Here is a 14,050-nt window from a genome sequence, read left to right on the forward strand (position 1 = left end):
AGCGGCATTCGTAATACCTGAAGTAATGCAGCAGCACTTAAAAATAAGTAAAAACAAAGATCCTTTATTCCAACATGTTAAAATATAAAAACAGAGGATTTCCACAGTACCTTACGCATTTTGCACTACCAATGAGTGCTTAATCATATATTTCACCTTCAAGCTGAACCAAGGCATTTAAACCCCATCCCTCCAATCACAGTTGTAAATCAATTGCAAATTAATAACAATTTTAACTAATTAACAAATTAGCAATTAAAAAAATTAGGTGATTTGTACATTTATTTTTTAAAGTTATTAAAAATGTGTATTTTCTTTTGATAAATATTTATTATCCCCTTGATTATCAGCCATCAATGTTTGTTAGTAAAAGTTTTGCATTGTGAGAGATTAAAGGAAAGCCGAGAAAATGATTGTTCTATTTAGATGTATTAGATTATTTAAAACCAAGAAATTAACTCTCACCTTCTTGTTGTACTAAAATATATGTCCATGTGTGCATACTGCAGTTTTATCCCAATATACACACAGGTCTTCTGCTTTGATTTAGTGGAAATTAGATCTAATGATCCCAAAAGATATTGTAGGGACTGAATTTGGTGATTATATGGAGGGCTGTATTTATGTGTGTGGCTGGGTATTCTATGCTGTAGAAATGTCAAAATATAGATTTATGCTGTAGCGTATATATATATATATATATATATATATATATATATATATATATATATATATATATATATATATATATATATATATATTTAAAAATACTAAGCACTTCATTTATCTATTAAAAAAAAATAGTGTTTTGCCATTATTGTAGCTACACTAATTGTAATTTAGTCTTCACTACAAATGAATTGTAACATTACACTCGGCACCTTTTTGATTGATGCTGTTGATCATAAATTAGCAACAGCGGTTTTGGGCAGTAAGGTTATTGTCTTCCTTGCATTTTAGGTTTTTGGATGAGTATGCCAAGTATAATGTGACGTTCTGGGCTATCACCGTTGAGAATGAGCCTACAGCAGGGATGATGACGGACTACCCTTTTCAGAGTTTGGGATATACACCTGAGAGCATGAGAGACTTCATTGCCTTTGACCTTGGACCTGCATTCTCCAACAGTTCTCACAAGCAAGTGAAAATAATGATCTTGGATGATGATCGTCTTTTGCTTCCATACTGGGCCAAAGTGGTAAGCAGAATGACTTCCATATTAATCCAGAAAGACTTATAAGTAACAACACAGTCTGAAGTGCTTAGTATACCATTCCGTGATTCTTGAAAGATATCTTTCTTACAAATGATTACTGTACACATTAGAATATAGTCTAGTCTCTCTGGGGAGAGTGTAAAAATATAATTTTGGAAAGTTAAATTACAGAAGAATCAGGAAAAATAATTCATGAACTTGACACAGAAGCTCAAGCAGTATTATTATTATTTATTATTGTTATCTGTTATTTGTAGAGCGCCAACAGATTCCGCAGCGCTAAAGACATGGTTCTAATATATAAGGTGACAATTATGGAAGACAAAGGTTTAGAGGGCCCTGCCAAGAGTTTCACTGTTCTAAATTATCTCTTATGAAGGTGATCTACAAAGCTAGGCTTGTAGGCTTACATGCTAAGGGGGTTCAAGGGGATAGCTAAAAGGAGGATAGGAAAATGTTAGTGTATATTATATGCATCCCTGAACAGTAGTCTTTAAAGGGACACAACACAAATTTTTTCTTTCATGATAGAGCATGCAATTTTAAGCAACTTTCTAATTTACTCCTTCGATCACTTTTTCTTCATTCTCTTGCTATTTTTATTTGAAAAGCAATAATGTTCCTTTAGATGCCGGACCATTTTTGGTTCACAACCTGGGTTGTTCTTGCTGATTGGTTGCTAAATGTCAGCCACCATTAAACAAGTGCTGTACATGTTTCTGAACCAAAAATTGTCTGGCTCCTTAGCTTAGATGCCTTTTTCAAATAAAGATAGCAAGAGAACATAGAAACATTGATAATAGGAGTAAATTATAAAGTTGCTTAAAAGTTCATGCTCTATCTGAATCACAAGAGAAAAATTTGGGTTTAGTATCCTTTTTAAGGAGCGCTTGAAAGTTTGAGAACTAGGGGAGAGTCGTGTAAGAGCGAGGCAGAAAGTTCCTTGAACGATCATTTTTTTGTTCTCTTCATTCTTTGTAATCAGTAGTTTTGATATTCTACTAGCTATTAGGCTTAATCAGGTTTAAACCTGGGTGTTTCCTTGGAATCTAAATTCGGTTCTCCGAGTTTTGCAAGCCTCTCCCTTTGAATACATATTCTGAATATTAATCTTCCGCCTTGGATTTTTGTAAAAAGAATTTTTGCTCCTTCTCGCCATTTCTTTATCGAGGCAAGTTTCAGAGCTATTGGCTTTGTCTTGCAAAACTCCTTTTCTTATTTTTTTTTTCAGACGCCTTTAAAATGGAAACTGTTCTTCCATATTTATGTCCGTCTCATATGACTTCTAAGGAGCAACCTTTGCATAATTTGGATGTTATGGGAGCTCTGATGTTTTATTTTGGGATTTTGTTACTCTTCTTCCTTGTTTATTCTTTTTCTTTCCAATGGCTTGGAGAGTCCACAAATCCATTCAATTACTAGTGGGAATTCAACTCCTGGCCACCAGGTGGAGGCAAAGAACACCCCAGCAAAGCTTCCATTATCCTCCCACTTCCCACAATCCCCAGTCATTCTTTGCCTGTGTAACATTGTAGGTGATGTGCGAAGTAGGTGTCTGAAGAAATCAAGTTGTTAATCCTTTAATGGGTGCTTTTCCCTGCAAGCAAGGACTGGGGTTATGCTGTGTCTATGTTATTCTCTTTAGTAAGAGTAATGGTGGCTTTTACCAGTTGGAAGACGGTGAGGTGGTCTTTGCTTACATTCAAACATTTTTGCTACCCCTATATAGAAAACCAGGGTTGGTTACTCTGATTTTTTCTTTATCTAAAGGTCTATGTTAGTGAGGATTCTGTCGCACCTGTTGCTGTACCTACCCTACAGCGGATCCACAGGTAAGTGCTTTTACATTCTAGGTGAGAAAGATGCAGCACTTAGGTAAAAGGGAAAAAAAGGATATGAGAACAAGGTGGATCCTTATGGGATTGAATATCCCTTTAAAGATTGGGGATTGATTTGGGCAGCAGTTCAGGACACTGTTCTGTCATGAGAAGGCTCTTTTTTTTGTCTATGGGGAATGATTGCTCAGTTTACTTTTAATTTTAATTTAGGGTTATATCTCTTTAAGGAAGTTTGTTGGCAGTTCTTTTTACCGCATCTCTCTTTTGAATTTGTGATCATGTGACCGCTCAGTCACTTCATGAGTGTTGAGCGGTTTATTTCTAGTGCGGTTGTTTGGAAGCCGGATTTTAAGGGGGCAGAGCGGATTTTCTGGCGTTAGATCGTTTTTCTTCTGTTAAGTGTGATCAGTCCACGGGTCATCATTACTTCTGGGATATTACTCCTCCCCAACAGGAAGTGCAAGAGGATTCACCCAGCAGAGTTGCATATAGCCCCTCCCCTCTACGTCACCCCCAGTCATTCTCTTGCACCCAACGACTAGATAGGATGTGTGAGAGGACTATGGTGATTTTATTTAGTTTATTTCTTCAATCAAAAGTTTGTTATTTTTTAATAGCACCGGAGTGTGTTATTCCTTCTCTGGTAGAGTTTGAAGAAGAATCTACCAGAGTTTTTACTATGATTTTAGCCGGAGTTGTTAAGATCATATTGCTGTTTCTCGGCCATCTGAGGAGAGGCAAACTTCAGATCAGGGGACAGCGGGCAGTTTATTCTGCAAAAAGGTATGTAGCAGTTTTTATTTTCTAACAATGGAATTGCTGAGAAAATCCTGCCATACCGACATTATATCATGTATGTATAATTTACATTTTAGTATTCTGGGGAATGGTACTTCACTGGAATTACACTGTGTATGTAAGATTTTAGCCTAATAGAAATACAACAGGCTTTTTAATAATTCTTAATTATGTTAAACGTTTTTGCTGGAATGTAAAATCGTTTTCATTTTCTGAGGTACTGGGTAAATAAAATGTTTGGGCACTATTTTTCCACTTGGCAGTTGCTGGATCTAATTATGACAGTTTTTAATCTCTCTCACTGTTGTGTGTGAGGGGGTGGGACCTTTTTTGGCGCTTTTGCTACGCATCAAAAATTTCAGTCAAAAGCTCATTGTTTTTTCCTGCATGTTCCGGTTTATCTCTACAGAACCCAGGGATCTTCAAAGCTAATTTGAGGGAAGTAATCTAACAGAGCTGTAAGATTGTAGTTGACTGTGATAAAAAACGTTTATTCTTTAACTTTTTTATGCCTCAGGGTTAGTTATTTCTTGCTACTGGGTACAAGCCTTTGCTAAGTTGCATTTTGTTTTACAAAGCTGATTGATTTCATCTGTTATATATATTCAGTGCTTTTCAAGCACAGTTCGTTTTTTTCATTGTATTTTACTTGTATAGTATTTCCAAATTGCAAGTTTATTTGCTAGTTTGTTAAACATGTCTGATTCAGAAGATGAGACCTGTACTATTTGTACTAAAGCCAAGGTGGAGCCCAATAGAAATTTATGTACTAACTGTATTGATGCTACATTAAATAAAAGTCAATCTGTACAAATTGAACAAATTTCACCAAACAACGAGGGGAGAGTTATGCCGACTAACTCGCCTCACGTGACAGTACCTGCATCTCCCGCTCGGGACGTGCGCGATATGGCGACGCCAAGTACATCTGGGCGGCCATTACAAATAACATTACAAGATATGGCTACTGTTATGACTGAGGTTTTGGCTAAATTACCAGAACTAAGGGGCAAGCGTGATCACTCTGGAGTGAGAACAGAGTGCGCTGATAATGTTAGGGCCATGTCAGATACTGCGTCACAACTTGCAGAACATGAGGACGGAGAGCTTCATTCTGCGGCTGACGGTTCTGATCCAAACAGATTGGATTCAGATATTTCAAATTTTAAATTTAAGCTGGAAAACCTCCGTGTTTTACTAGGGGAGGTGTTAGCGGCCCTGAATGATTGTAACACAGTTGCAATACCCGAGAAAATGTGTAGGTTGGATAAATATTTTGCTGTACCAACAAGTATTGACGTTTTTCCTATACCTAAAAGACTAACTGAAATTATTACTAAGGAGTGGGATAGACCCGGTGTGCCGTTCTCACCCCCTCCAATATTTAGAAAGATGTTTCCAATAGACACCACCACACGGGATTTATGGCAAACGGTCCCTAAGGTGGAGGGAGCAGTTTCTACTTTAGCTAAACGTACCACTATCCCGGTAGAGGATAGCTGTGCCTTTTCAGATCCAATGGATAAAAAATTAGAGGGTTACCTTAAGAAAATGTTTGTTCAACAAGGTTTTATATTGCAACCCCTTGCATGCATTGCGCCGATCACGGCTGCAGCGGCATTCTGGATTGAGTCTCTAGAAGAGAATCTTGGTTCAGCTACGCTGGACGACATTTCAGACAGGCTTAGAGTACTTAAGCTATCTAATTCATTCATTTCGGAAGCCGTAGTACATTTAATTAAACTTACGGCTAAGAATTCCGGATTCGCCATTCAAGCGCGCAGAGCACTGTGGCTAAAATCCTGGTCAGCTGATATAACTTCTAAGTCCAAATTACTTAATATACCTTTCAAGGGACAGACCTTATTTGGGCCTGGTTTGAAAGAAATTATCGCTGACATTACAGGAGGTAAGGGCCACGCCCTACCTCAAGACAAAGCCAAACCTAAGGCTAGACAGTCTAATTTTTGTTCCTTTCGGAATTTCAAAGCAGGAGCAGCATCAACTTCCACTACTCCAAAACAAGAAGGATCTGGTGCTCGCTACAGACAAGGCTGGAGACCTAACCAGTCCTGGAACAAGGGCAAGCAGGCCAGGAAGCCTGCAGCTGCCACTAAAACAGCATGAATTGAGGGCCCCCGATCCGGGATCGGATCTAGTGGGGGGCAGACTTTCTCTCTTCGCCCAGGCTTGGGCAAGAGATGTCCAGGATCCCTGGACGCTAGAGATAATATCTCAGGGATACCTTCTGGACTTCAAACACTCTCCTCCAAGAGAGAGATTTCATCTGTCAAGGTTGTCGACAAACCAAACAAAGAAAGAAGCGTTTCTACGCTGCATACAAGATCTATTGTTAATGGGAGTAATCCATCCAGTTCCACGGTCGGAACAGGGACAAGGGTTTTACTCAAATCTGTTTGTGGTTCCCAAAAAAGAGGGAACTTTCAGACCAATCCTGGATTTAAAGATCCTAAACAAATTCCTAAGAGTTCCATCATTCAAAATGGAGACTATCCGGACAATTTTACCCATGATCCAAGAAGGTCAGTACAGGACCACAGTGGACTTAAAGGACGCTTACCTTCACATACCGATTCACAAAGATCATTACCGGTATCTAAGGTTTGCCTTTCTAGACAGGCATTACCAGTTTGTGGCTCTTCCATTCGGATTGGCTACAGCTCCAAGAATCTTCACAAAGGTTCTAGGTGCTCTTCTGGCGGTACTAAGACCGCGGGGAATTTCGGTAGCTCCTTACCTAGACGACATTCTGATACAAGCTTCAAGCTTTCAAACTGCCAAGTCTCATACAGAGTTAGTACTGGCATTTCTAAGGTCACATGGATGGAAGGTGAACGAAAAGAAAAGTTCACTCGTTCCACTTACAAGAGTTCCCTTCCTGGGGACTCTTATAGATTCTGTAGAAATGAAGATTTACCTGACAGAAGACAGGTTAACAAGACTTCAAAGTGCTTGCCGCACCCTTCATTCCATTCAACACCCATCGGTGGCTCAATGCATGGAGGTAATAGGCCTAATGGTAGCAGCAATGGACATAGTGCCATTTGCTCGCTTACACCTCAGACCACTGCAATTGTGCATGCTAAGTCAGTGGAATGGGGATTACTCAGACTTGTCCCCTTCTCTGAATCTGGATCAAGAGACCAGAAATTCTCTTCTATGGTGGCTTTCTCGGCCACATCTGTCCAGGGGATGCCATTCAGCAGACCAGACTGGACAATTGTAACAACAGACGCCAGCCTTCTAGGTTGGGGTGCCGTCTGGAATTCTCTGAAGGCTCAGGGACAATGGAGTCAGGAGGAGAGTCTCCTGCCAATAAACATTCTGGAATTGAGAGCAGTTCTCAATGCCCTCCTGGCTTGGCCCCAGTTGACAACTCGGGGGTTCATCAGGTTTCAGTCGGACAACATCACGACTGTAGCTTACATCAACCATCAGGGAGGGACAAGGAGCTCCCTAGCAATGATGGAAGTATCAAAGATAATTCGCTGGGCAGAGTCTCACTCTTGCCACCTGTCAGCAATCCACATCCCGGGAGTGGAGAATTGGGAGGCGGATTTCTTAAGTCGTCAGACTTTTCATCCGGGGGAATGGGAACTTCATCCGGAGGTCTTTGCCCAAATACTTCGACGTTGGGGCAAGCCAGAGATAGATCTCATGGCGTCTCGACAGAACGCCAAGCTTCCTCGGTACGGGTCCAGATCCAGGGATCCAGGAGCAGTCCTAATAGATGCCCTGACGGCACCTTGGGACTTCAGGATGGCTTATGTGTTTCCACCCTTCCCGATGCTTCCTCGATTGATTGCCAGAATCAAACAGGAGAGAGCATCAGTGATTCTGATAGCACCTGCATGGCCACGCAGGACTTGGTATGCAGACCTGGTGGACATGTCATCCTGTCCACCTTGGTCTCTACCTCTGAAACAGGACCTCCTGATACAGGGTCCTTTCAAACATCAAAATCTAACTTCTCTGAAGCTGACTGCTTGGAAATTGAACGTTTGATTTTATCAAGATGTGGGTTTTCTGAGTCAGTTATTGACACCTTAATACAGGCCAGGAAGCCTGTTACCAGAAAGATTTACCATAAAATATGGCGTAAATACCTATATTGGTGTGAATCCAAAGGTTACTCTTGGAGTAAGGTTAGGATTCCTACGATATTGTCTTTTCTACAAGAAGGTTTAGAAAATGGTTTATCTGCTAGTTCATTAAAGGGACAGATCTCAGCTCTGTCTATTCTGTTACACAAACGTCTGTCAGAAGTGCCAGACGTTCAGGCTTTTTGGCAGGCTTTAGCGAGGATTAAGCCTGTGTTTAAGACTGTTGCTCCACCATGGAGTTTAAATCTTGTTCTTAACGTTTTACAGGGCGTTCCGTTTGAACCCCTCCATTCCATTGATATAAAGTTGTTATCTTGGAAAGTTCTATTTTTAATGGCTATTTCATCGGCTCGAAGAGTCTCTGAATTATCAGCCTTACATTGTGATTCTCCTTATTTGATTTTTCATTCGGATAAGGTAGTTCTGCGTACTAAACCTGGGTTCTTACCCAAGGTAGTCACTAACAGGAATATCAATCAAGAGATTGTTGTTCCATCTTTGTGTCCAAATCCTTCTTCAAAGAAGGAACGTCTTCTGCACAATCTGGATGTAGTTCGTGCCCTAAAATTTTACTTACAGGCAACTAAAGAATTTCGACAGACGTCTTCCCTGTTTGTCGTTTACTCTGGTCAGAGGAGAGGTCAAAAAGCTTCTGCTACCTCTCTCTCTTTTTGGCTTCGTAGCATAATACGTTTAGCCTATGAGACTGCTGGACAGCAACCTCCTGAAAGAATTACAGCTCATTCCACTAGAGCTGTGGCTTCCACTTGGGCCTTTAAGAATGAGGCCTCTGTTGAACAGATTTGCAAGGCTGCAACTTGGTCTTCGCTTCATACTTTTTCCAAATTTTACAAATTTGACACATTTGCTTCCTCGGAGGCTATTTTTGAGAGAGAGGTTCTTCAGGCAGTGGTTCCTTCTGTATAAAAGAGCCTGCCTATCTCTCCCGTCATCCGTGTACTTTTGCTTTGGTATTGGTATCCCAGAAGTAATGATGACCCGTGGACTGATCACACTTAACAGAAGAAAACATAATTTATGCTTACCTGATAAATTCCTTTCTTCTGTAGTGTGATCAGTCCACGGCCCGCCCTGTTTTTTAAGGCAGGTAATTATTTTTAAATTATACTCCAGTCACCACTACACCCTTGGTTCCTCCTTTCTCGTTGGTCCTTGGTCGAATGACTGGGGGTGACGTAGAGGGGAGGGGCTATATGCAACTCTGCTGGGTGAATCCTCTTGCACTTCCTGTTGGGGAGGAGTAATATCCCAGAAGTAATGATGACCCGTGGACTGATCACACTACAGAAGAAAGGAATTTATCAGGTAAGCATAAATTATGTTTTTCTGCATATCGCTTCTTTCTGATTATTGCAGCTTTCTAGGATCTGCAGTTTGAACAAGATTGTTTTATCTGCTGGAGTGGATTTGATTCCTGGTTACCAGTTGGGTGAGTCTCTCCATCATGGCTGGGGTGTAGAGGTGCCGGTTATAATATTTAATGATTGATATCCATGCTAAGATTTTTTTTTAAATTCTATTTATTTATATAGAAATTAGTAAGGGGAAAAAAGGGGCCATTTTATTTGCTATGGATGCCGATCCCAAGCTTTCTCTGTCCTTTAACAAATGTCTTTATTGTGCAGATGCCCAGGTTATACCTCCTGTGAAATTTTGTTCCAATTGCCTTAATAAGGTTTTATTATCTAAAGATAAGGATCCCCTATCTGAGCCTTCTTTTTCTCAGGATAATGCTGTTCAGGGTTTGTCTCGGCCTTCTTCTAACATGTCCCAGTCTTTGACAGATTCACATGCAGTGCACTATGGTACCCCTGTCAGTTCCTGGGAGTGTTTGTTTTTCTAAAGGAAAGGTTCTGCTGCACAGTTGACTTCTGCAGTGTCTCCAGCCTTAAGTGCTTTACCTAGTTCTGGTAAAAGAAAATCAAAGAATATTTATATGGGTTCTGATTCTGCCAAGACTGATTTGGTTAGTCTTTCTCAGTTATCTAGCGAGGATCATTCCTCTGCAGCTTCTGTGGGCGAGATCTCTGATTCTGAATCTGCAGTTCTTAGTACAGTAGATTCTGAGGAGGTTAATTTTATATTTTAAGCTGGAGCATCTCTGTTTACTTTTAAAGGAGGTTTTAGCTACTTTGGATGACTCTGAAACAATTACAGAGGCTCCTAAAAAGGCTTATAAGCTGAACAGAGTTTTTGATGTCAAACCTAAATCTGTGGAGGTTTTTCCTGTTCCAGATCGCATGTCTGACATTATTTATATCTCAGGAATGGGAGAAGCCAGGGGTTCCCTTTAACCCGTCTCCTGTGTTTGAAAATATGTTTCCTGTGGCTAATTCAGTGCGAGATCTTTGGCGCACTGTTCCTAGAGTAGAGGGTGCTATATCTACCTTAGCCAAGAGAACTACTGTTCCTCTTTTAGAGACCATATGAATAAGAAGCTGGAGGATTATTTAAAAAGATGTTTCTTCATCAGGGTTTAAAATGGCAACCAGTTGCTATTATTGCAACAGTTGCTGGTACAGCCTCTTATTGGTGTGACTCATTGTCTGATCTAATTTCAGAGGAGACTACTATAGAGGAGATCCATGATAGGATCAAGGCTCTAAAACCAGTATGTCAGTATGCAAGTAGTCAGGCTGATAGCCAAGATTTCTAGTTTTGCGATTCTAGCCCACAGAGCCCTTTGGTTAAAATCTTGGTCTGCGGATGTGACTTCCAAATCCAAGCTTCTGTCTCTACTTTTAAGGGTAAGACTTTATTTGGTCCTGGTCTGGCAGAGATCATTTCCATGGTTACTGGTGGAAAATTAGCTTTTTTTACCACAGGATAAGAAGAATAGGTCCTAAGGGTCATCAGACTTCTATTTTATGTTCCTTTTGTAACTTCAAGGGCCAAAAATCTTCCTTGTCTTCTAAGTCTAAGCAAGCCAATACCTCTTGGAGAGCTAGCAAGCCTTGGAATAAGGGTAAGCAATCCAGAAAGCCTTCTGCTGACGGGAAGTCAGCATGAAGGGGCCGCCCTCGATCCAGTTGTGGATCAAGTAGGGGGCATGCTTTCCTTCCTTCAGCAGGCTTGGATTTGAGACATTCCAGATACTTGGGCAGTGGTTGTAGTCTCCCAGGGATACAAGATAGGATTCAAATCTTGTCCCCAGGGACAGATTTCTACTATCAGGATTATCTGTAAACCAGGTAAAGAGAGAGGCCTTCTTAAACTGTGTAAAAGATCTGTCCTCTCTGGGAGTGATTGTTCCAGTTGTTCTAACAGAACAGGGTCAAGGATTTTATTCAAATCTTTTTGTGGTTCCTAAAAAGGAGGGAACTTTTCGACCTATTCTAGTTCTCAAGTTTCTCAAGGTACCGTCCTTCAAAATGGAAACTATTTGTTCTATTAAAAGCAAAAGAGTATACAAAGCACGTCCAAGTTAGAGAAAAAGAGTCACTTGTTTTCCAATTCATAGGTAAAAAACAAGCCTTTATTGTGAAGATTCTATAGGATAAAACATGGTCATAAAAAACTCTCAGCAGAGAGACAAGTGCAAAAGGTCTGACCGGTTTCGGCCCAGTGTGGCCGTAGTCATTGACGGATACCAGGTATTCAAAGAACACACCTTATATACCTGTTAGCCACTCCCCAACTGGGAGTGGTATAGAAAGAGTATATTAAAAACAAACTTGTTACTCTAAGCTATTGAGAAAAAAGGGGGGTATATGTTATAAATCTAAATATAATAACAATGGAGATACAAATGGATAATCAGATATAAAGATGGACTATAGGCATAAGTAATCATATTCAATTAGAGGTAAATGAATAAATAAATAAATGGATAAATGTATACATACATCATTTCATAAGTACATTTCATAAATACATAGACTAGTCTGAACCTACTAGGAGATAACAGAAAAAAGTGGAATATGTATATTAATAAATGTTAGGACAAATTTCATGTGGCCATATATAAACACTAATTCATAAATGTAGATTTAGAAAATTAATCTTACAGATGTGTTAAAGAAACAACAATCCAAGTGAAAAAACTTAAAAATTGTTATTAATAAATAAATTTTCTCCAACATAGGTGTGTTCGGTCCACGGCGTCATCCTTACTTGTGGGATATTCTCTTCCCCAACAGGAAATGGCAAAGAGCCCAGCAAAGCTGGTCACATGATCCCTCCTAGGCTCCGCCTACCCCAGTCATTCTCTTTGCCGTTGTACAGGCAACATCTCCAAGGAGATGGCTTAGAGTTTTTTAGTGTTTAACTGTAGTTTTTATTATTCAATCAAGAGTTTGTTATTTTAAAATAGTGCTGGTATGTACTATTTACTCTGAAACAGAAAAGAGATGAAGATTTCTGTTTGTATGAGGAAAATGATTTTAGCAACCGTTACTAAAATCCATGGCTGTTCCACACAGGACTGTTGAGAGGAATTAACTTCAGTTGGGGGAACAGTGAGCAGTCTTTTGCTGCTTGAGGTATGACACATTCTAACAAGACAATGTAATGCTGGAAGCTGTCATTTTCCCTATGGGATCCGGTAAGCCATTTTTATTCAGATAGTAAATAAGGGCTTCACAAGGGCTTATTAAGACTGTAGACATTTTCTGGGCTAAATCGATCATATTTACACATATTTAGCCTTGAGGAATCATTTAATCTGGGTATTTTTTGTAAAATAATATCGGCAGGCACTGTTTTAGACACCTTATTCTATAGGGGCTTTCCCTAATCATAGTCAGAGCCTCATTTTCGCGCCGGTATGGCGCACTTGTTTTTGAGAACAGCATGACATGCAGCTGCATGTGTGTGGAGCTCTGATACATAGAAAAGTCTTTCTGAAGGCATTATTTGGTATCGTATTCCCTTTTGGGCTTGGTTGGGTCTCAGCAAAGCAGATTCCAGGGACTGTAAAGGGGTTAAATATAAAAACGGCTCCGGTTCCGTTATTTTAAGGGTTAAAGCTTCCAAATTTGGTGTGCAATACTTTTAAGGCTTTAAGACACTGTGGTGAAATTTTGGTGAATTTTGGACAATTCCTTCATACTTTTTCGCAATTGCAGTAATAAAGTGTGTTCAGTTTAAAATTTAAAGTGACAGTAACGGTTTTATTTTAAAACGTTTTCTCCAACATAGGTGTGTCCGGTCCACGGCGTCATCCTTACTTGTGGGATATTCTCTTCCCCAACAGGAAATGGCAAAGAGCCCAGCAAAGCTGGTCACATGATCCCTCCTAGGCTCCGCCTACCCCAGTCATTCTCTTTGCCGTTGTACAGGCAACATCTCCACGGAGATGGCTTAGAGTTTTTTAGTGTTTAACTGTAGTTTTTCATTATTCAATCAAGAGTTTGTTATTTTCAAATAGTGCTGGTATGTACTATTTACTCAGAAACAGAAAAGAGATGAAGAATTCTGTTTGTATGAGGAAAATGATTTTAGCAACCGTAACTAAAATCCATGGCTGTTCCACACAGGACTGTTGAGAGCAATTAACTTCAGTTGGGGGAACAGTGTGCAGTCTCTTGCTGCTTGAGGTATGACACATTCTAACAAGACGATGTAATGCTGGAAGCTGTCATTTTCCCTATGGGATCCGGTAAGCCATTTTTATTAAGATAGTAAATAAGGGCTTCACAAGGGCTTATTAAGACTGTAGACTTTTTCTGGGCTAAATCGATTCATTTTTAACACATATTTAGCCTTGAGGAATCATTTATTCTGGGTATTTTGATATGATTATATCGGCAGGCACTGTTTTTGACACCTTATTCTTTAGGGGCTTTCCCTAATCATAGTCAGAGCCTCATTTTCGCGCCGGTAATGGCGCACTTGTTTTTGAGGACAGCATGGCATGCAGCTGCATGTGTGTGGAGCTCTGATACATAGAAAAGTCTTTCTGAAGGCATCATTTGGTATCGTATTCCCCTTTGGGCTTGGTTGGGTCTCAGCAAAGCAGATTCCAGGGACTGTAAAGGGGTTAAATATAAAAACGGCTCCGGTTCCGTTATTTTAAGGGTTAAAGCTTCCAAATTTGGTGTGCAATACTTTTA

The 14,050-nt window shown here is 40.0% G+C and overlaps 1 protein-coding gene across 2 annotated transcripts in view; it reads left to right on the forward strand.

The window, feature by feature from the left end:
• The window catches only part of GBA1 (glucosylceramidase beta 1), a 209,805-nt gene that overhangs the window by 129,025 nt on the left and 66,730 nt on the right, over positions 1–14,050 (forward strand). For both annotated transcript variants that reach the window (XM_053703377.1, XM_053703368.1), the window contains exon 7: positions 961–1,198. In XM_053703377.1, the coding sequence (XP_053559352.1) occupies positions 961–1,198 (238 nt within the window). The remainder of the gene's footprint in view (positions 1–960; positions 1,199–14,050) is intronic.

This window comes from Bombina bombina, chromosome 1 (assembly GCF_027579735.1).
Source record: "Bombina bombina isolate aBomBom1 chromosome 1, aBomBom1.pri, whole genome shotgun sequence".
In the NCBI taxonomy this organism is placed as follows: domain Eukaryota; kingdom Metazoa; phylum Chordata; class Amphibia; order Anura; family Bombinatoridae; genus Bombina; species Bombina bombina.